General features: G+C 38.8%; 1 protein-coding gene across 3 annotated transcripts in view; it reads left to right on the top strand.

The window, feature by feature from the left end:
- The window catches only part of DDX10 (DEAD-box helicase 10), a 276,223-nt gene extending 256,903 nt beyond the window's left edge, over window positions 1-19,320 (top strand). The window contains exons 18-19 of one of the 3 annotated variants that reach the window (XR_008290714.1): window positions 3,204-3,382; window positions 4,556-12,371. Coding sequence is in view for 2 of the 3 variants with exons in the window: in XM_027036452.2 (XP_026892253.1) it covers window positions 18,639-18,816 (178 nt within the window). In the remaining variant the exon portion in view is untranslated. Of the gene's footprint in view, window positions 1-3,203; window positions 4,039-4,555; window positions 12,372-18,638 lie in introns of those variants that run through there. The other 2 variants (XM_027036452.2, XM_053204134.1) reach the window with 2 other exon arrangements.
- Window positions 19,321-21,068: the final 1,748 nt, after the last annotated feature.

The following is a 21,068-nucleotide window of genomic DNA, read 5'->3' as shown; positions in this document are numbered from 1 at the left end:
TGCCACGTAGACACTCTTGTGCACTTATTTGGAAAAGGGGGCCATTTATTTTTGTTGAATTCTCAGGGCATTTATGAACCAGAAAAATAGAGATGAGGGGCCAGAACTTTTTGCCAATCCCAAATGACATGTGTGCGTTTTTCAGAAGGAAACATGCAAATGGATTGTTAGTGTGATTGCAGTCTCTGCCTTCTCTTTCCTTTTCACCACCCCCAGCCTTTTCTTGTTATTAGAATTTTGATCTAAGAGGACATCCTTTGCTCTTTTACTTGTGTTTGTTCAGTGAATGCTGAATGCCGAGCCAATCAGTCTTTTCTTGGACAGTTTTCTTTTCCTACAAATCTGTTTTTAGTGCTGAGCAGCTAGGAAAGAAACATTAAGGACATGATGCATTTTAGTTCCATTTCTATATGCGGAAGACTTCACTATCACAAGGAAGCTGGACAGATTTTTTGGAATGTACTGCAGTAATTAATCTTCATTAGGACTGTTGCCATGGCCCTGTGAATTAAAATTTAGGATAAGGGGGAAAGTCTCCGGGACAATATGTTTGAATGCTAGAGTGCCTATACTTAGGGAGAGGTACAAAGATTTCTGAGATTTTTTTGATGGTCCCAAGCTTATTTATTATTAGCTTAACGTACTTTAGGGCAGAGTCCAGGTTACATTAATTGATATGAATGCAGAAGGAGAGCTTTATACAAAAGGGACACAAAGTGGACACTCAGGTGCTGACTCTTGGCTTTCCACCATAATTCAGCAGCATGTTGTAGAAAGAAACTCCAGGGTTTCTGTGGAAGTGAACATTCACTGCTCCCCATCTCAGTCCTCAGCTTCCTCATAGTTATATTAGTTAGCAGTTTCACCTGATTTCTTTCCTTTGCATTCCAGAAAAAGAGTAAAGCAAGAATTTGAAAAGATGCACAGACTCTATAGCAAAGGGAATGTGCTTTCTTCAGTCTACACCTCGTCCTGGTTTTTGTTAGATGTCTGAGTAGGCTTGTGCGGTGATGGTGATCCTCTGTTTTATGATGTAACAGACCCCTAATTGTACATGAATAAATGCAGCTGCTACAGAAGTTAAGCGCTCTGACATGAGCAAGCCATCATGGTGCTTTCCGGCTGCAGGCTCTTTTCTAGTGTCAGGCTTACAGAAGCCCCAGTGATTCTGGCTGCCATTTTATCACTTAATAATTGGAACTGCTTGCCCCAGTGTCTTTGGAAGTTTAGTGCTCACTCTACTACACTGTGTTTCTGCAAAGCCTGCATACTCCAGGGAAGAAGTTGACAGGATTTCCCAGTAGATCTTTTTCTTCTCTGGTGCCTTGGCCACAGCCATAACAGACAGCGCGCTTGGAACATTCTTGAGGCTTGGAGTAGTGGTTCTGACTGCAGCATTCTGTGCAGCCCAGGGAGTATGGTTTCCAGGTTACAGAGGACGTTCTGATCTCTTTTTATTGGAGGTAATTCACACATCATTTATTTAAAGTATGCTGTTTAACAACGAGCGGTCTTCTTGTTCGCGGCAAATACTACTGATTATGTTCTGTCTTTTTTTAAATTTATTTTTCTTTTTTTGGTAATGTATTATTTGTTCTGTCCCTTTCCACTTGTGTAAGTCTGGCTAAAGCGACATAAGGGGCAGAGAGAGAATTAAACAAACAAACAAAAAAAATCAAGTGGTGTAAGACTAGTACTTTCCTTTACATGAAAAAGTAGTATATCAGTGAATTAGTCTCTCTCCTTTTGCCTTTCTGTTTTAATCCGTAAGAATTTAAACTGGGTCTGCTCCTGGAAGGATGGTCTCAGAGGCATCTGTATCTCAAAAATAGTTGCTCTAGCAGGTGTAAAATAGGAATTACCTGAACTTCTGTGGATCAAGAGACTGAATGCCTTATTCACATACACCACTGCCTTTAATTTGGGAACCTTGATCTTTGTGCCATATTATCATGAACTTTGCAACATGGAAGAAGTAGTTTTGTCAAATTAAGTTTATATGAGAACAGCAGGCTAATTGGCCCTGTGGGAAAACTGGTTTTTGGAATCCGATCTGAGTTTGAATCTTACGTCCTTTTTAAAATTTTGAACAATGGACAAGGTACTTAATCTCTGTGACCCTCAGTTTTCTTCACTGGTCAAATGAATATAATTCTTACCTTGCATGGTTATTGTGGAAATCTATTGAAGGTAAAAAGAAAGAGTATGATACATCATAGGGCCATTAATATATGATAATCCTTTTAATTATTAAAAGCAGAACTGTGATAGGAATTTTTAAATGCGTATGTTTTCACAAGAATAAAATTTAATGTCCTCTGGGATACTTGCTTTCCATTTTCTTCCTCATAAAAATCATTCATTACGATGTGGCAGGCCTTTGTTTAAAACAGTCTGCAAGAGCAACGTGGATGGAAATGGAGGGTATTATGCTAAGTGAAATAAGTCAGGCAGAAAAAGACAGATACCACATGTTTTCACTCATATGTGGGTCCTGAGAAACTTAACAGAAGACCATGAGGGAGGAGAAGGGGGAAAAAAAAGTTACAGAGAGGGGGGCGGCAAACCATAAGAGACTTACAAACTGAAAACAAACTGAGGGTTGATGGGGGGTGAGGGAGAGGAGAAAGTGGATGATGGGCATTGAGGAAGGCACCTGTAGGGATGAGCACTGGGTGTTGTATAGAAACCAATTTGACAATAAATTATATTTAATGTAAAAAAAAAAAAAAACGTCTGCAAAAATATCCCATAGACTTGACTGACATAATAAATGATACGGTGACGAAAATGTCAGTGTCATGTATTCTGTTGATCATATGGATAGAGAGTCCGTATTGCCGTATGGGAGTGTGGGAAGTGCCCTGACTCTGTGCCTGGTGTAGAGCTCTAAAGAGGACAGACTTGATCCCAGTCTTCACAGAGCTTCGCCTCTGGGGGAGGTTGGGGGCGGGGTGACAGACTTAAAGAAGTAAACAAAAAGACGAAAAGAGTGGTTGCTTAGGACCCTGAAAGCCATGAGTGAGGATAAGGACAGAGGATCTGGAAGCGCTGACTTTGTATGAGATGGTTCGGAAAAACCTCTGTGAGGGGAAACCTGAAAAATTATTGGAAACCTTTAAGTAAAGAAGGAGTAATCATTCCGACATTCTAACCCTTAATTGCTGGGACAGTTAACAGAATTTAAATATTTTCTCTAACAGCCCAGTCGTGGCTCCACCCTCACACGTACTCCTGCCAGAGGAGATTCCTGGGCTCCTTCTCATCTCGTGTCTTCCAACCACGTGTGTGTCGTGACCGAGATGCTAGTTGGTTTCAGGCGAGTGATGAAGATAGGAAACAGCTGCTATTGTAGCCCAGCGCGTCGCAGCTCCCTGGAAAGGTATATGGCAGCATGACGTCTATGAGAACAGGAGAGTGGATGTGAGATGGTCCGAGTATTCCGACTGAACACTGGCCAGTCATTCAGGTTATGCATTACAGCAGCGTGCTGTTCTTTGGGGATGAGAGGAGAAAACTAATACTTGAAGTTACGTTGATGGTGTAGCAACTCTTTTGCACTATGCAAATCTTTTTATGAGTAGGCTTTATTTTTGTAGCAATTTTACTTTTTACAGTAAAAATTTAATGAAAAGTAGTTTCCGTATGTCCCCTCTCCCCCCGCAGCCTTTTCTATTACCTTTTATTAGTGTTTGTGACCATCCACGAACTTGTGCTGACACATCATTGTCATCCAAAGTTTATAGTTTACATTAGGATTCATTCTTTGTGTTGTACCTTCTATGGGTTTGCCTCCCTCTCTGTTTTTATCTCATTTTTCCTTCCCTTCTCCTATTTTCATCTGTTGTTTTTCAAACTCCACATGAGTGAAATCATATATTTGTCTTTCTCTGACTTATTTCGCTTAGCATAATACACTCTAGTTCCATCCACGTTGTTGCAAATGGCAAGATTTCATTTTCATGAATATTCCATATTGTGTGTGTGCGTGCGTGTGTGTATATACCACATCTTTATCCATTCATCAGTTGATGGACATTTGGGCGCTTTCCATACTTTGACTATTGTCAATAGTCTGTTGAATCTGTTGAGTCAGTAGTTCTGTTGAGTCTAGAACAGTGGCTTGCAACATTTTCATCATCACAGAGAACTTTTGCTTTCAATGTTAATGGCTCCTATGTTGTGAAAGATTTTTGTCTTTTAAGAATGTTAATAAAAAGTTAATGTTTCACATTTGTTTTTTTGACAAAGACAATTTCCAGTTCAGTCAAGTGTTTGCAAAGCTCAGTTATTAAAATTGGAGCTAGAACTTGGTCTCGGGCATGTAGTTGTGGGTATTTTGAAATGCTGAAAGTGACTCGTCCCCCATCTGTCCTGACAAGAGAAATCTCCCCTTTCCCCATACCTCGGTGGATCCAGGGGCCCACGTTGAAGCGTATATGGCACACTTACCCTCATGCTTCTGAGCTTTGTGGAATTACAGAGAATAATTGTAATTATTCTTTGCCCAGAACTACTTTTCCCTTCAAATATAACTTTCTTTTTTATTGCATAGAGTAATACAAGCTTGTTACAGAAAAATGAGAAGATACATATACCAGAAAAAAAAAATAATCTAAAAAAATCTTCCGGCTCTTTTTCTCTGCAAACATGCATACAAGCCTTTGTTAAAGATGGACTCTTGTTCTGTATTGGTTTTGTAACTGTTTTCAGTGTCAATAAAGAAATTCCTGCAACATTGTTTTTAATTGCTGCATAGTGTTTTCATTTTTAATTTTATAACTTATTTCACAAATGAGTCCCTTATGATTGGATGTTTGGGTTTTCAACTTTCTGAGATTACATATAGTTTTGCCTTCAGTGTTCTGTAACTAAATCTTTATACACATCCTTAATTATTTCTTTGGGATAAATTCTCAGAAGAGAAATTGCTGGGTAGGCATACTTGAAAGACTTTTGAAAGGTGCCACCAGATTGCCCTCCAGAAAGCTTAGTAGTAATCTGTATTCCTACCCAGGAGTTTTTACATTCTAATTAGGAGTTATGATGCATACAGGTGAAAAAAAAATCATTTTAGTGTTAGAAAGTAGTAATGCTAAGTGCAAAATTACTAATCAACAATTAGAGTTGTAGGCATTCAGAGGAAAGAGATCATTTTTAATAAGGGAGTTTGGGTACCTTTCATGGAAGATGAGAAATTGAAGATGGTTTTTTTGTTTTGTTTTGTTTTTTATGTTTGTTTTATTTTTGAGAGAGAGAGAGCACAAGCAGGGGCGGGACAGAGAGAGAGGGAGACACAGACTCCGAAGCAGGCTCCAGGCTCTGAGCTGTCAGTACAGAGCCCAACGTGCGGTTCGAACCCCCAAACTGTGAGATCATGACCTGAATCAAAGTCGGCACTCAATCAACTGAGCCATCCGGGAGCCCCTAGAAGTTGAAGATGGTTCTTGAAGCAAGGGAGGGATGAACAGGAGGGAGGTACCCCATTGACAAGAAGGGCACAGGCGGGACGTACAAGAGGGCTGTCTGATCTAAACAAGGGCTACATTTGAAGAGTCCAGGAAGAGGGGCCAGGAGGAAGGTTGACCTCATCAGGTTAACTCCAGGTGTTCCTCCCTCTTTTGTTTCTCATGAATGTACTTAATACAGGCTATACTCATTCTGGGTGACTAGGCAGCTACAAGTACCTGAAAAAGTTAAAATGTGGAAACCAGGAAATCAAACCTACTGTAAAATCTGTTCAGTTTCTGGGAGAATTGAGTTTTGGGTTTAGAAAACTTAGAAAATAAGAAAGTTATATTCCATTTAAAACTCAATAATGTATTTATTAACATGTTAAAGTTGAGTTCACATTTCAGTGTTAAATCCTTTTTTCTTATTATCAGTGAATAAATTGGTTTACATGTTTACATTGGGTATTGTGATGTGCTTCCATGTAATCATTTTCACTTAAATTTCAAAGCCATTGAAGTAACATTTCCCTGTTATTGTTGGTTCAGATTACATATTACAACATGATATTTTTCTTTGTGTTTTGTTGTATGATTAGTTCTTTAAATGACACATCAGACATTACTAATTAAGCCTCTCTATTAATTGGATTATTGAAAGATAAATAGTTCTGAATTATTTTGCTTTGGTGGTTTTGTGTTGAGAACTATAGTGGGGCTTTTAGTGCCCTGAGCCATACTTTTGCTTTTTAAGCTGTGTTATATCAGCCAATATATTGTACTGTTACAATGTTGACCAGTGAGATGGCCCTTTTTGACACTGAGTTCATAGACTTGAAGTATGTGGAGATAGTTTGACACTTTATGTCCCATAGAAATACTGAAATAAAAATAAAATGCAGAGCTCAGGCCCAGACTCTTGGCCCTGTTTTGTAGGCCACCTCCTAGTTGTCAGTTCATACTGTGAGCTTCCTTACCTCCTTCAGTCCAGTGGAGTAAACTTACTCGGAGAAGAAGATTCACAGGTGTTACTGCTGTCTCTCACCTGTATTGTGGTTCTTCCTTCCAGCAGACCTGTTTTCATAATGTCCCACCATGTGATTGGTAAACTGTATCAATGATGTGCTACCACAGGTCAGCTAACAGAACTCTTGGTTGGGAGGCACAAGAGCCCCATCCAGCAATTGCAGATAATAGTTAAAGAACCAAGAAACTAGAACTAACTCACTGTTACATGCAGTATTAGGCTGTCGACCAATCCTAAGGACATCCGAGGTCTTAATTAGATTCAATAACTCCCCAGGGAACATTAACTCTACAGGGTCAGAACCCTTCCACTTGATTTATCAGGATGTAAATAAAATAGAGGTTTCTAGTGCCACGCAATTTCCCCCAGCTTTATTGAGATATAGTTGACATAGAACATTATGTAAGTGTAAGGTATACAGCATGTTATTTGATATACTTATATATGTTGTGAAATGATTTTCACCCTAGTATTAGCAAACCCTCTATAGCATTACATAGGTGTGTGTGTGTGTGTGTGTGTGTGTGTGTGTGTGTGAGAGAGAGAGAGAGAGAGAGAGAGAGAGAGAGAGATGATAACATTAACCATTTACTATCTTAGCAACTTTCAAGTATCTGATAAAATATTGCTAACTATAATCACCATGTTGTACATTAGATCCCCAGAACTTACCTTAAAACTGGAACTTTGTACCTTTGACCAGCATCTCCCCATTTCCCCTACCCCTCGGCCTCTGGTAACTACCATTCTAGTGTCTGGTTTCTGTGTTCACCTTTTTTTAGATTCCACGTAGAAGTGGTATCATACAGATTTCATCTTTCTCTGTCTTTTATTTCACTTAACGTGATGCCCTCAAGGTCCATCCATTTTATTGCAGATGGCAGGATATCCTTTTTTCTCATGGTTGAATAATATCCCATTGTGTATATATAATATGCTATATCATCTATCCATGACACTTAGGTTGTGTCCATTTCCTGCCAGTTGTGAATAATGTTGAAATGAACACGAAGATGTAGAGAACTCTTGAAGATCCTGTTTTCATTTCCTTTGGGTAATACACCCAGAACAGGGATTTGTGGATCATTTGGTAGTTCTGTTTTTAGGAACCTCCATGCTGGTTTCCATAGAGGCTGTATTGATTGCATTCCCACCAACAGTGCACAAAGATTCCCTTTCCACGCTCTCACCAACACCTTGCTATCTCTTGTCTTTTTGATGATAGCCATTTTACCAGGTGTGAGGTCATATCTCATTGTGGCTTTGATTTACATTTCCCTCTTAATTAGTGATAATTGAGTACCTGTTCTTGTACTCGTTGATCATGTGTATGTGTTCCTCTGCCTGTTTTTTAATCAGACTATTTGAAGGGATTTTTTTTTTTTTGCTATTGAGTTATAGGACTTCCTTATATATTTTGGATATTAAACTTTTATCATAAATATGGCCTGTAATATTTTCTCCATTTTGTAGGTTGCCTTTTCATTTTTGTTTTGCTGCGCAGAAGCTTTCTACTGTGATGTAGTCTTACTGACTTTTGCTTTTGTTTATTGTGTTTCTGGCATCATATCCAGAAAACTGTTGCCTAGACCAGTGTCACAGCGATTTAGCCCTGTGTTTTCTTCCTGGAGTTTTATGGTTTGGAGTCTTCTTTTTAAGTCTTTAATTCATTTTGTGGTTATCCAGTTTTCATGCCACCTTTTATGAAAGAGACCATCCTTTCTCCATTGAGTATTTTCTGCTCCCTTGTCAAGTATGAATTGACCATATGTGCAAGGGTTTATTTGTTCTCTGTTGTGTTGGTCTGTGTGACTGTTTCTGTGTCAGTACCATACTACTGGTTTGATTACTTTAGCTTTGTAGTATAGTTTGAAATCAGGGTTGTGATACCTCTGGATTTGTTCTTTCTTAGAATTGCCTTGGCTTGTTGGAATCTTTAGTGAGTTTATGAATTTAGGATTATTTTTTCTATTTCTGTGAAAAATGCCATTGGAATTTTTATAGAGATTTCATTGAACCTATAGATAGTTTGGGGTAGTATGGGCATTTTAATGTATTAATTTTTCTGATCCATGAATATGGGATATCTTTCCATTTATTTGTCTTTTTCACATTTCTTTCATCAAAATCTTACAGTTTAGAGTGTATTGATAATTCACTTCCTTGTTTAAAGTTATTCCCAAGTATGATTTTGATGTTGTTATGTTTGTAGGGGGTAATTTTTTAAAATTTCTTTCTCAGATAACTTGCTTTTAATGTAAAGGAATGTTACTGTATTTTGTATGTTGATTTTTGTATCTTGCGACTTTACCTAATTTATTTATTAGTTCTAACAGTCTTTCATGAAGTCTTTAAGATTTTCTATATATAAGATCATATCTACAAACAATTACCATCTTAATTCCTTTCTGATTTGAATGCCTTTTTTTCCCCTTGTGTGATGCTTTCATTAGGACTTCTAGTACTATGTTGAATAGAAACCATGAGAATGGGCATCCTTGAATTGTTCCTGATCTTAGAGAAAAAGTTTCCAACCTTTACTGAGTATAATGTTACCTGTGACTTGTCATATATGGTTTTTATTATGTTGAGGCATATTCGTTCTCTACCCAATCTGTTGAGTTTTTGTCAAGAAAAGGTTGCTGAATTTTGTCAAATACTTTTCCTGCATCTATTGAGATGATTATATGATTTTTATTTTTCATTTTATTAATTTGGTATATCACATTTATTGATTTGGGTATGTTGAACCATACTTGCATCCCAGGGATGAATCCCAACTGAATCATCGTGTGGGATTTTACTATGCTGTTGAATTAAGTTTGCTAATATCTTGCTAATAATTTTTGCATCTGCATTCATCAGGAATATTGACCTGCAGTTTTCTTTTCTTGTTACTATTTTTATCTGGCGTTCGCATTACGTTAGTGCAGTCCTTGTGAAACATGTTTGGAATATTCTCTTTAGTGTTTTAGAAGAGTTTGAGAAGGATTGGCGTTAATTCCTTTTTAAATGTTTGGTAAAATTCACTAGGGAAACCTTCTGGTTCTGGACTTTACTTTGTTGGCAGAATTTTGATTACCGACTCAATCTCCTTATTCCCTACTGGTCTATTCAAACTTGCTATTTTTTCATGACTCAGTGTTGTTAGGTTGATGTTTCTAGGAGTTCATTCATTTCTTCTAGGTTATCCAAATGGTTGGTGTATAATTAATCTGCAGGGGTCTCATGACCTTTTATATTTTTGTGGTATTGGTTGTTAAGTCTCCTTTCTAGTTTCTGATTTTTAATCTTTCTTTTTTCTTGAGTTAGACTAGCCATATGTTGGTCAGTTTTGCTTATCTTTTAAAAAAATTACTCTTTTTTTTTAATCTTTTTTTTATTTTGTTTTTCTGGTCTCTTATTTATTTTTTTCCTGATCTGTGTATTTCATTACTTCTGCTAACTTTGGACTTCATTCGTTCATTTTTTAGTTCGCTGGAGGTGAAAAGTTAGGTTGTTTGAGATCTTTCTCGTTTCTTAAGGTCAGCTTTTAACACTGTAAACTTCCCACTTTGGGAAGATGCTTTTGCTACATCTCACAAGTTTTGGTATCTTGTGTTTCCATTTTTAGAGATTTAAAAAAATGTTTTTTAAAATTTCTTCCTTCACCCAGTGGTTGTTGCGGGTCATGTTGTTTAATTTTACATGTTTGTGAATTTTTCAGTTTTCCTCTTATAACTGATTTGTAGTTTCATACCATTGTGGTGTTAAAGATACTTGATAAGATTTTGGTCTTCTTAAAATTTGCTGAGAGTTGTTTTGTGACCTGTCACATGATCTGTCCTGCAGATTGTTACATATATGCTTGAGAAGAACATGTATTCTGTTGCTTCTATATGGAATGTTCTCTCTATATATGTCAGGTCCATTTGTCTGAAGTATAGTTCATTTTCCACATTTCCTTATTGAAATGTCTGGATAATCTAGCCATTGTTGAAAGTGGATTACTGGAGTTCTCTTTTCTTGTTGTATTACTGTTTATTTCTGCCTTCAGATTTGTTAGTATTTGCTAAATATATTGTATTTCTCCGATGTTGGGTGTATATATATTTATGATTGTTATATTCTCTTAATGAATTGACTTCTTTATCATCATGTTATGATCTTTTTCATCTTTTGCTAATTGTTTTTGGCTTATGGCATATTTTGTCTCATAGAAGTATAGCTATCCCTGCTCTCTTTTGGTTTCTACTTGCATGGAATATCTTTTTCCAGCCTTTCATGTTGAGACTTTATGTCCTTAAAAGTGAAATGAGTTTCTTGTAGACAGTATATAGTTGGGTCTTATGCATCCAGCCACTCTATGCCTTTTGATTGGAGAATTTAATTCATTTTAATTTAGGATAATTATTGAAAGGTAAGGACTTACTAATGTTATCTCTTTTCTGTTTTGTCATTCCCTTGATTTTTTTTCTTCCTCTCTTGCTGTCTTCCTTTTTGAATTGATTTCCTATAGAGATGTGCTCTGATTCCTGTCTCTTTATCTTTTGTGGATCTACTTTAAGTTTTTACTTTGTGGTTACCATGAAACTTACATAAAACATCTTATAGATATAATAGTCTGTTTTATGCTAATAATGGCTTATTTCAATTGCATACAAAAATTCTATCCTTTTACTCTGTTCTTAGGGTTTTGGTGTCACAATTTACCTATTTTTATATTGTGTGTTCATTAACCAATATTATAGCTATTGTTATTTTTTTATGTTTATTTTTGAGAGAGAGACAGACACAGTGTGAGTGGGAGAGGGGCAGAGAGAGAGGGAGACACAGAATCCCAAGCAGGCTCCAGGCTCTGAGCTGTCAGCAGAGAGCCCGATGCAGGGCTCAAACTCACGAACCGTGAGATGATGACCTGAGCTGAAGTTGGACGCTTAGCCAACAACCACCCAGGCACCCCCTGTAGCTTATTGTTATTTTTAATACTCTTGCCCGTTAACCTTTAACCTTCCGTAACCTGAAGTTATGTGGTGAACACACCACCATATTACAGCCCTAGCATATTTTGAATTTAACTATATACTTGAATTTTCCAGTTTATTGGATAGTTTCCTATGTTTTCTTGTACTGTGGATTCTTTCATTTCAACTTGGATTCTTTCAGCTTTTGTTTGTCCAGGATAGTCGTTATCTCTCCTTCATTTCTGAAAGACAGCTTTGTTGGATACAGTATTCTTGGTTGGAGGTTTTTTCTTTTCATATCCTCCTATTCTCTCTAAACCTGTAAAGTTTCTGCTGAGTAATCTGCTGATAGCCTTATTGGAATTCCCTTGTCAGTTGCAAGTTTCTTTTCTCTTGCTGTGTTTAAAATTCTGTCTTTGTCTTTGATTTTTGACAGTTTTATTATGTGTCTTGAAGGAGATTTCTTTGAATTGAATTTGTTTGGGGACCTATAACCTTCATCAACTTGGATATCCACGTCTCTCCCCCAGATGTGGGAAGTGCTCAGCTATGATTTCTTTAAATAGGCTATCTGCTCCTTTCTTCCTCTTGTCTCCTTCCAGGATTCCAGTGATTTACAGAGTGTCGTGGGGTTTTTTTGTTTTTTGAATGTATGTCATAGGTAATGTAGGCTTTTTTCACTCTCTTTCATTCTTTTCCTTTGTTCTTCTCTGACTAATTTCAAAGTTTCTGTTTTCTGACTTGCAGATTCTTTCTTCTGCTTGATTCCTTCTAACTTTGATCCTCCCTTCTAAAGTTTTATTTTATTCATTGTATTCTTCAGCTGCAGAGTTTCTGGGGCTTTTTGGTAAATGACTTATATCTTTTTGTTAAACTTCCCATTTTGTTCATACATTGTTTTCCTGGTTTAGTTGAGTTTTCTTTTTTTCTTTCTTTCTTTTTTTTTTTTTTTTTTTTGGTACCTTGTTGAACTTCCTTAAAATAGCTATTTTATTTCTTTATCCAGTAAATTGTAGATCTTCATGTCTTTGGGATCAGCTACTGGAAAATTCTGTGACCTTTCGGTGGTGTCATGTTTCCTAGATCAGTCATTTCCTTGCTGTCTTCACATTTGTGGTAGCAGTCACCTCCCTTAGTCTTTACTAACTGCCTTCAAGAGAGAAATGTCTTCTGTCATCCCTGGGTCGACAGGGATTTTGGGGTTTTCTCACCTGCTCCACACTTCTTGGCTCCCTCATGTGCAGAATTTTTTAACTTGTATGTCTTCTCTTGATCCTGCAACACATCAGGCCAAATGCTTCCAGCCTCCCTTTTGCTTTTCCAAGAATGGCACTAATGCTGAGGTGGTCTTTCCCTGACCTGCAGATTTGGGTGATGCTCAGCAGATACCTACCAGAGCTTACTCCCACCACCGTCATCAGGAGCATGCACAGGGAGCCGGACGCAGGTGTAGGGGGGTATATAGGTAAGGCACACAAGTGCTAGGGAGTGCCCATGGGCCACTTGGAGGGATCTGTGTGCAGGGCATCTCCACTGGTTCATGGGCAGGGTTCTTGATGGAATCCATGACACAGGAAGATTCACATTCCTTATTCTGAGAGTCCTGTCTGCCACTCTCCCAGCTTTTTCCTGCCTCCTGCCCCTAGCCATGCAGCTCATGATTTAGTATTCTGGATAGAGTGAGGGAGACATGGGCCTTTTTGGGCAGCATTCCGCACAGTGGGGAAAGCTGGGCACTTGCTCACCTGCTCTCTTTGCACCATGGGAAAAATTGTGGACAAGATCTCTCAGCCCTCGGTTGTGCCATCTAGGGGGAGGGGTGATAGGAGTGAAATCATACTATTCCTCCTCCCCTCCCCAGCGTGCTGGAATTTCCCCCCTGGAAACCTGGATTTCCACAAGTGTTCCTGTCCATGGGTGTTTGTTTAAGATGGTGTTCTCCCACTGCCGAGAGGGGCTGGAGCCAGTTCACAACTTGGGATGTAGTCTGTATACCTATTACCCAAAGCAGGGTTGGGTGAGACTCCTCTCAGGTCTCTTGGTGTCTAGTGCTGGATCCCACAGCTCCCACAAAAACACTTCTGTCCGTGGAAGGATGCCACATGTTGTTGGGAGGGGACACGAACCGGGGATGTCTTCTTCAGCCATGTTGCTGACCTCACCCTCTAGTACTGCACCATTTGGAAGGGGCCTTTTCTGAAGAGACCACATTGTGGCCATATTTTGCTTCCTTGCTTACCGTATTATTTTCTAGACTCAGTACATTTTCCCCCTTTTAGGTGACTTACCTATTGAATATCCATATTGTTGTTTAATAATTAATTTGTTATACAAATTGCTACTTATTTGCTATGGCAAGTAGGATAAAATACCTTTCTAGAATTTGAACTGGTCCACAAAGCAGCAAAGCTGCTAATTATGAAAATATTTGTGTTACATAAATTTCCCATCTTCCTTTTATTATCTGAACCAGCTATTTCCTGCAGGGAATATAATGTTCAAGAGCACATTAACAAAGGATGCATTAGTAAAGCCTACTAATTAGGCTGTTTCTGATGAGCTGCTCTGAGGTGCTCTTGAAATACAGGCAGGGCAGAAATCAGTATTACCTTGTACCAAATAAATCCTGGTACTCTAGCCCAGTGGAGCTTAAACAGGATGGGCAATACACAATCAGATTAAGACTCAATATATTTTCTTTTTTAAGGCCCTTTCCACTAAGAATTAACTATCTTTGCTAACTGAATTTCCCATTATGGGGAATTCTTTTCACGTTTATCTCTTCAAGTACCCTTTGAAAATGTAGTTGTTTGAGGCTTGAAGTAATCTCATAGTGCTGTCTCATTTGTCTTTCCTCCGATGGTGGGAGAGAATGGCTGCTGAGTCAGAGCATTGAGCGTTTCTGGGAGGTGAAATGGGAAATTATTTACGGCTTTGCTTCAAGCTGGGCATAAGTAGATATGCTGATTAGGCAAATTCACTCATAGCCAGGCATGCTTCTTAAGAAGTAATATTCTCCATTGAAATTTGAGCACTTTGTTCTTTTTTGGAATACATCATATGCTTGGAATATGATATTTCCTTGGATTTTTTTCCTGCTTTTCTATTATATAACATCAGTGTAAGAATTTATTTGAAAGGAAGTAGTTTATAAGCAGAAAGGAAATTAACATGTATTGAGTATTACTATGTTCTTGACTTTATATAATTTTAAGTAATTCTTATAGCAATTGTGCTAAGTAAATTATATAATCTTCACCTTCACAGGTTGAGACTAATGCTTAGAAATGTTAGTTGATTGGCTAAGGTTTGACTGTGTTAGTGCCAAATCAGTGTTCTTTCCACAGCTAATTCTTTTCTTTCTTGTCTTTTTTTTTTTTTTTAATTTTTTTTTTCAACGTTTATTTTTGGGACAGAGAGAGACAGAGCATGAACGGGGGAGGGGCAGAGAGAGAGGGAGACACAGAATCGGAAACAGGCTCCAGGCTCCGAGCCATCAGCCCAGAGCCTGACGCGGGGCTCGAACTCCCGGACCGCGAGATCGTGACCTGGCTGAAGTCGGACGCTTAACTGACTGCGCCACCCAGGCGCCCCTTCTTTCTTGTCTTTCAAATACTAACTGAAGCTAGTCAGCTTATTGCTTTCAGTAACCTGGCTTTGGAGCTAAATTTAGAGTCCTTGGGTTCGAATCCTATGTTTATAATCTGTGTACAGTCATTTAATTGTAGAATGAAGCTAATGCTCTCCAACCAAGGATTTTCCTGAAGATAAATGATGTAGTCTGTATAAAGCATGTAGCACAGTGCCAGACCGTTAGCAAGCCTTTGACGAAGGGTTGCTACTATGAAGGCTATTAGATGGGCTTTTAGTTTTGCTTTAATCCTGCATCCAGTAATTGGGTCATCTTTGTTTTGCTGTTTTGCTTTTTCTTTTATTTTTAATGTATAAAGTGATTTCCTGTACCTTCAGAAACTAGCTTTATGTTTATGGTCTGTGCCTCAAGTGTATGCAGAACCCTGCAGTAACAATGGTGGTTTGGTTTTTTTAAATTGAAGTATAGTTGACACACAATTTTACATTAGTTTCAGGGGTACAACCTAGTGATTCCACAACTCTGTACCTTATGCAATGCTCACCACAAGTGTAGACACCATCTGTCACCATATAACACTATTACAATAACATTTATTATATTTCCTATGTTGCGGCTGTGATTTATTCATTCCATTAGTGTCAGTCTCTACCTCCTACTCCCTCATTTCACCTGTCCCCCTGCCCTCCCTCTGGCAACAACCAGTTCTTTATGTTTATGGGTCTGTTTCTGCTTTTTGTTTGTTTTGTTTTTCAGATTCCACATATAAGCAAAATCATATGGTTTTTGTCTTTCTCATTCTGACTTCATTTAGCATAGTATCCTTTAGATCCATCCATGTTGTTGCAAATGGCAAAAGCTTTGTTCTTTTTTATGGCTGAATAATATTCCTATCTGTATATATGTGTGTGTGTGTGTGTGTGTGTGTGTGTGTGTATGCCACATCTTTGTCCATTCATCTGTCGATGGACACTTAAGTTGCTTCCATATTTTGGTTATTGTAAATGCTGCAGTGAACATAGAGGTACATGTATCTTTTTGAATTAGCGCTTTCATTTTCTTTGGGTAAATACTCAGTAGTGGAATCCTATGATATTTCTATTTTAATTTTTTGAGGAACCTCTATACTGTTTTTTATGGTGGCCGTACCAATTGACATTCCCACCAACAGTGCACCAGGGTCCCTTTATCTCCATATCTTGCCAACATTTGTTATTACTTATTTTTTTTATACTAGCCATTCTAATACCTCATTGTAGTTTTGAATTGCATTTCCTTGATAATTAGCAATGTTGAGCATCTTTTCATGTGCCTGTTGGCCATCTGTATGTCTTCTTCGGAAAAATGTGTATTTGGTTCCTGTGCCCATTTTTAAATTGGATTGTTTGGCTTCTTTGGTGTTTAATTGTATAATTTCTTTGTATATTTTGGATTTTAACCCCTTGTCAGATATGTCTTTTACAAATATCTTCTTTTCAGCAGGTTGCCTTGTTTTGTTGGTGGTTTTGTTCAACTGCAAAAGCTTTTTGGGTTGATGTAGCCCCAGTGGTTTATTTTTTGCTTTTCCCTTGTGTGAAGAGAGACATACTTGGAAAAACGTTCCCAAGGATGATGTCCAAAAGATCACTGCCTGTATTTTCTTTAAAAAGTTTTATTGTTCAGGTCGCATATTTAGGTCTTTAATCCATTTTGAGATTATTTTTGTGTATGGTATAAGAAAGTGGTCCAGTTTCATTCTTTTACCTGTAGCTGTCCAGTTTTCCCAGCACCACTTATTGAAGAGATTGTCTTTTACCCATTGTATATCCATACTTCCTTTGTCATGGATTAATTAACTATATAAGCTTGGGTTTATTTGGGGATTCTCTACAGTACCATACTGTTTTGAGTCCTATAGTTTTGTAGTTTATTTTGAAATTTGGGGTTATGATATCTCCAGCTTTTTTCTTCTTTCTCAAGACTGCTTTGGCCATTTGGGGTCTTTTGTGGTTCTATACAAATTTTAGGATTACTTTTTCTAGTTCTGTGAAGAACGCCATTGGAATTTTAATAGGGATTGCATTGAGTCTGTAGATTGCTTTGGATAGTAGGAGTTTTTAACAGTAACTCTTCCAGTCCGTAAGCATAGTATATCTTTCCATTTATTTGTGCCATCTTCAAATTTCTTTCATCAATGTCTTATAGTTTTTAGAGTATAGATCTGTCTCCTCCTTGGTTATAACAATTTATTCCTAGGAATTTTATTTTGTTTTGTTTTGTTTTATTTTATTTTTTGGTGCAAGTTTAAAAAAATGTTTTTAAGTTTATTTATTTTGAGAGAGAAAGAGAGAGAGCAAAAGTGGGGGAGGGGCAGAGAGAAGGAGACACAGAATCCCAAGCAGGTTCTGTGCCACTAGTGCAGAGCCTAATGGGGGACTTGAATTCACAAACTGTGAGATCATGACCTGAGCCGAGGTCAAGAGTCAGATGCTCAACTGACTGAGCCACCCAAGCGCCTCTTTTGGTGCACTTGTAAGTGGGATTGTTTTCTTAATTTCTTTTTCTGCTTCTCCATTATTAGTGTATAGAAATGCAACACATTTCTGTATACTGATTTTGTGTTCTGCCACTTTACTGAATTTATTTCTAATAGTTTTTTTTTTTTTTTTTGGTTGAGTCTTTAGGATTTTCTATATTTAATGTCATGTCATTTGGAAATAGTGACAGTTTTACTTCTTCCTTAACCAATCTGAATACCTTTTATTTCTTTTTCTTGTCTGATTGTAGCAGCTAGGATTTCCAGTACTATGTTGAATAAAAGTGGTAGGAGTGGAATACTGTAATAATGTTTGTTTTTTTAAGACTATGTCTGGGTCTTAGATATAGACTTTAATTTTTATTTATTTATTTATTTATTCATTTATTTATTTATTTATTTACTTACTTATTTTTGAGACAGAGAGAGACAGAGCATGAGAGGGGCAGAGAGAGAGAGGGAGACACAGAATCGGAAGCAGGCTCCAGGCTCTGAGCCATCAGCCCAGAGCCTGACACGGGGCTCGAACTCATGGACTGTGAGATCGTGACCTGAGCCGAAGTCGGACGCTCAACCGACTGAGCCACCCAGGCACCCCATTAAATGGAGAAAGTTTATTTGATGTCTTAAATAATTTGACATTTGAGGTTCTCTTTTACTCTTAACCTGTATATCACAACTTCATACAGCAGATGTTAGTGTCTGGTATCCTGGTATCTGTTAGCTTCCAGATTGCTACCAAAACAGTAATCTAACTTTAATACAGGCAGTTTGCTGTGGCAGGACAAGCACAGATAGGAGCCAGAGTGCAGGCCATCAGTGTACCCAGGTTGTGGATGATATAACTGTAGCTCCCTAGAATTGTGAGGATTGGATGAGACAGTGCCTGTGCAGTGCCTGGTGCATGGTAGGCCTTCTGCCCCCATCTGTTAATAGGAAGGTACTTATGACATACAGATATCCTGATGTTGTTACAGTTTCTTTCTCTCTTGAGTAATAATACCACTTTACCAACTCTCTGTTATTGGTGATTTTTGTCCTATTTTAAGTGTTTGATTTCATAATGGATTTAGTTGTTTATCAAGTAAATCGTTGGATTTGTTCCCACCAGTGATACCAAGAAGAAGCAGGGAATGAGGAAAAGGAACAACAGCGAAGTGGAAGACGTGGGACCCACGAGTCGTAACAGAAAGAAGGCCAAGTGGGAGACCTTAGAGCCTTTGGACACAGGCCTGTCTTTAGCAGAGGATGAAGAGCTGGTGTTACATCTGCTCAAAAGTCAAAGCTAGATGCTCCGTGCTCTTCTCCTTGAGACCTCTGGTCATGATTATGTGGACAAGAAGTTGCAAAAAACAGTTGGCTTTGGGGCACTTAGGTAACATGAGTCCCATGCCCAAAGGATCTGTCCTCGGACCACAGCAGTTCTGTTTCTAAGCCCCTTTCACGGGACATGTTTGTGCCATCCCAGAGCAAACTCAGAGCGAGGGTGGATTACAAAGTTTCTTGATCCCATTTTCCAGCATGTGCTCTGTTAGATCTTATCCGTGGATTCCTACATCTTGTCACTTGAAATGCTTCCTTTGTTTTACCGACAACTTCTGGAGACCTTGTTTCATTGTTAGAAATTCCTATCTTGCTTACCATACAGAAATTTCTGTGTATTATTAAGCAAAATTGCTCACATTTTTGATGTATTTAATATCTCTAAAGAGACAGAGTAAGATGGACCAGTCCCGAGAAAAGAGTATTTTTGAATTGCAACGATCAATAATAAACATATTTCCTATAAAATACTAATGTTTTCATTGTGTCCAGTAATATAAGAGCACTCTCAGGGCAAGATCCCTGAGTACAATGCTTAGCCAGTTCCGGACAGTGAATTTCTCATGTTCTTAAATTAGCTTTCCTGAAGATAATCGCTTAGCCTGTACTGGCAGATTGCGTGGCCGCTTTTGAAACCTGTAGCATTCCTGGGGCGCCTGGGTGGCGCAGTCGGTTAAGCGTCCGGCTTCAGCCAGGTCACGATCTCGCGGTCCGTGAGTTCGAGTCCCGCGTCAGGCTCTGGGCTGATGGCTCGGAGCCTGGAGCCTGTTTCCAATTCTGCGTCTCCCTCTCTCTGCCCCTCCCCTGTTCATGCTCTGTCTCTCTCTGTCCCAAAAATAAATAAAAACGTTGAAAAAAAAATTAAAAAAAAAAAAAGAAACCTGTAGCATTCCTACACCTGGAGACTGTGCTCCACATCCAGCCCTGTAGCGAGCACCCAGTAGGCTGTACGTCTCTCTTTTTTTTAATTTTTGTTTAATCTTTATGTCACTTTCGAGAGAGAAACAGACAGAGTGCAAATGGGGAGAGGCAGAGAGAAAGGGAGATGGAATCTGAAGCAGGCTCCAGACTCCAAGGTGTTAGCCCAGAGCTCGACGTGGGGCGTGAACCTGTGAACCGTGAGACCATGACCTGAGCCGAAGTTGGACACCTAACTGACTGAGCCACCCAGGCGCCCCTAGTCTTCTCTTAAGTGCCTTGTTCGGCAGGCACCACAGAGCCCCCCACCAAGCCAGCTCCTGGTAATGAGTAAGGAGCAAAACAAGACAGAACCTGTTTTTGGTTATTCTTTGTGGGGAAAGAAATCTGGCTTTGGCATGCTGGTTCTACCATAGATTTGTCACCCCCTCGTTGTTCTTTGCCCTGGCTGCTGCTCACTCCGTGCACAAACATACACAAATAAGTTTCAATAACTGGGTGCAGATCACTCACAAATCCAAGGAAGTATCCCTCCTGCATATCCCACAGACACTTCCAACTCAGCCTGACTCCATAATGTCTCTGCTTGGTGTGATCGGTGTCCCTCAAGGGCAGCACAGAGAAACTCGACCACCCTTCACTTGGCTGGTTCCGTTGATTCCTCTGCATGTGACTCTTCTATCCACTGTTTTTCCTTTATCTTCCCAGCTTCTGTCTTCAGTCAGAGTTCAGATTCTCCTTGAGACATTACTCCAGTGACCGCCAGCTGGTGCCACCAGCCTCCCATTTCTGTAGCTGAGCGTTCCACTGTGGCCACAGTTGTCTGCGTAGCGCTGAGCTGAGCTGTTTCTTGCTTCTGTTACCGTGCTTATCATGCAGTGTTCCAGATGTTGTTTATAAGCCTCTTGCCCCTGTTATGTGACAAATTTCTAGACTGTCTGTGCTTACCCATCCTGTGCACTCCCAGAGCTAAATACAGCACCTGCCCTTTAACAGGTTCTCGATAAGGCTTATGGAGTTAATGAACGAATAGCAAGAGACCAAAATGATTTAAGGTATGTTGTGTGCATTGTCCCGTCTGGTAGGAAGGATATAGGGTGTTAAGAAGTTTGACACCTGGATGAAATGGCTCTTTTGGGGAAAATTGATGGGAAAGGAATTTAGGGTACGACAGCCAGGGAAGATTTTGAAATTAAATGATATGGTACAGGATTTCTTGGCCTTGAATATTTCCAAAGGACAGAAATACGTAAACTGAAGGTTTACCTATTTCAGTTTGTCAAGAGTGTATATACTCTGA

This window comes from Acinonyx jubatus, chromosome D1, assembly GCF_027475565.1.
Source record: "Acinonyx jubatus isolate Ajub_Pintada_27869175 chromosome D1, VMU_Ajub_asm_v1.0, whole genome shotgun sequence".
NCBI classification, from domain to species: domain Eukaryota; kingdom Metazoa; phylum Chordata; class Mammalia; order Carnivora; family Felidae; genus Acinonyx; species Acinonyx jubatus.
Note: the sequence above shows the minus strand (reverse complement) of the source record. Positions and strands in the feature narration are given on the sequence as shown.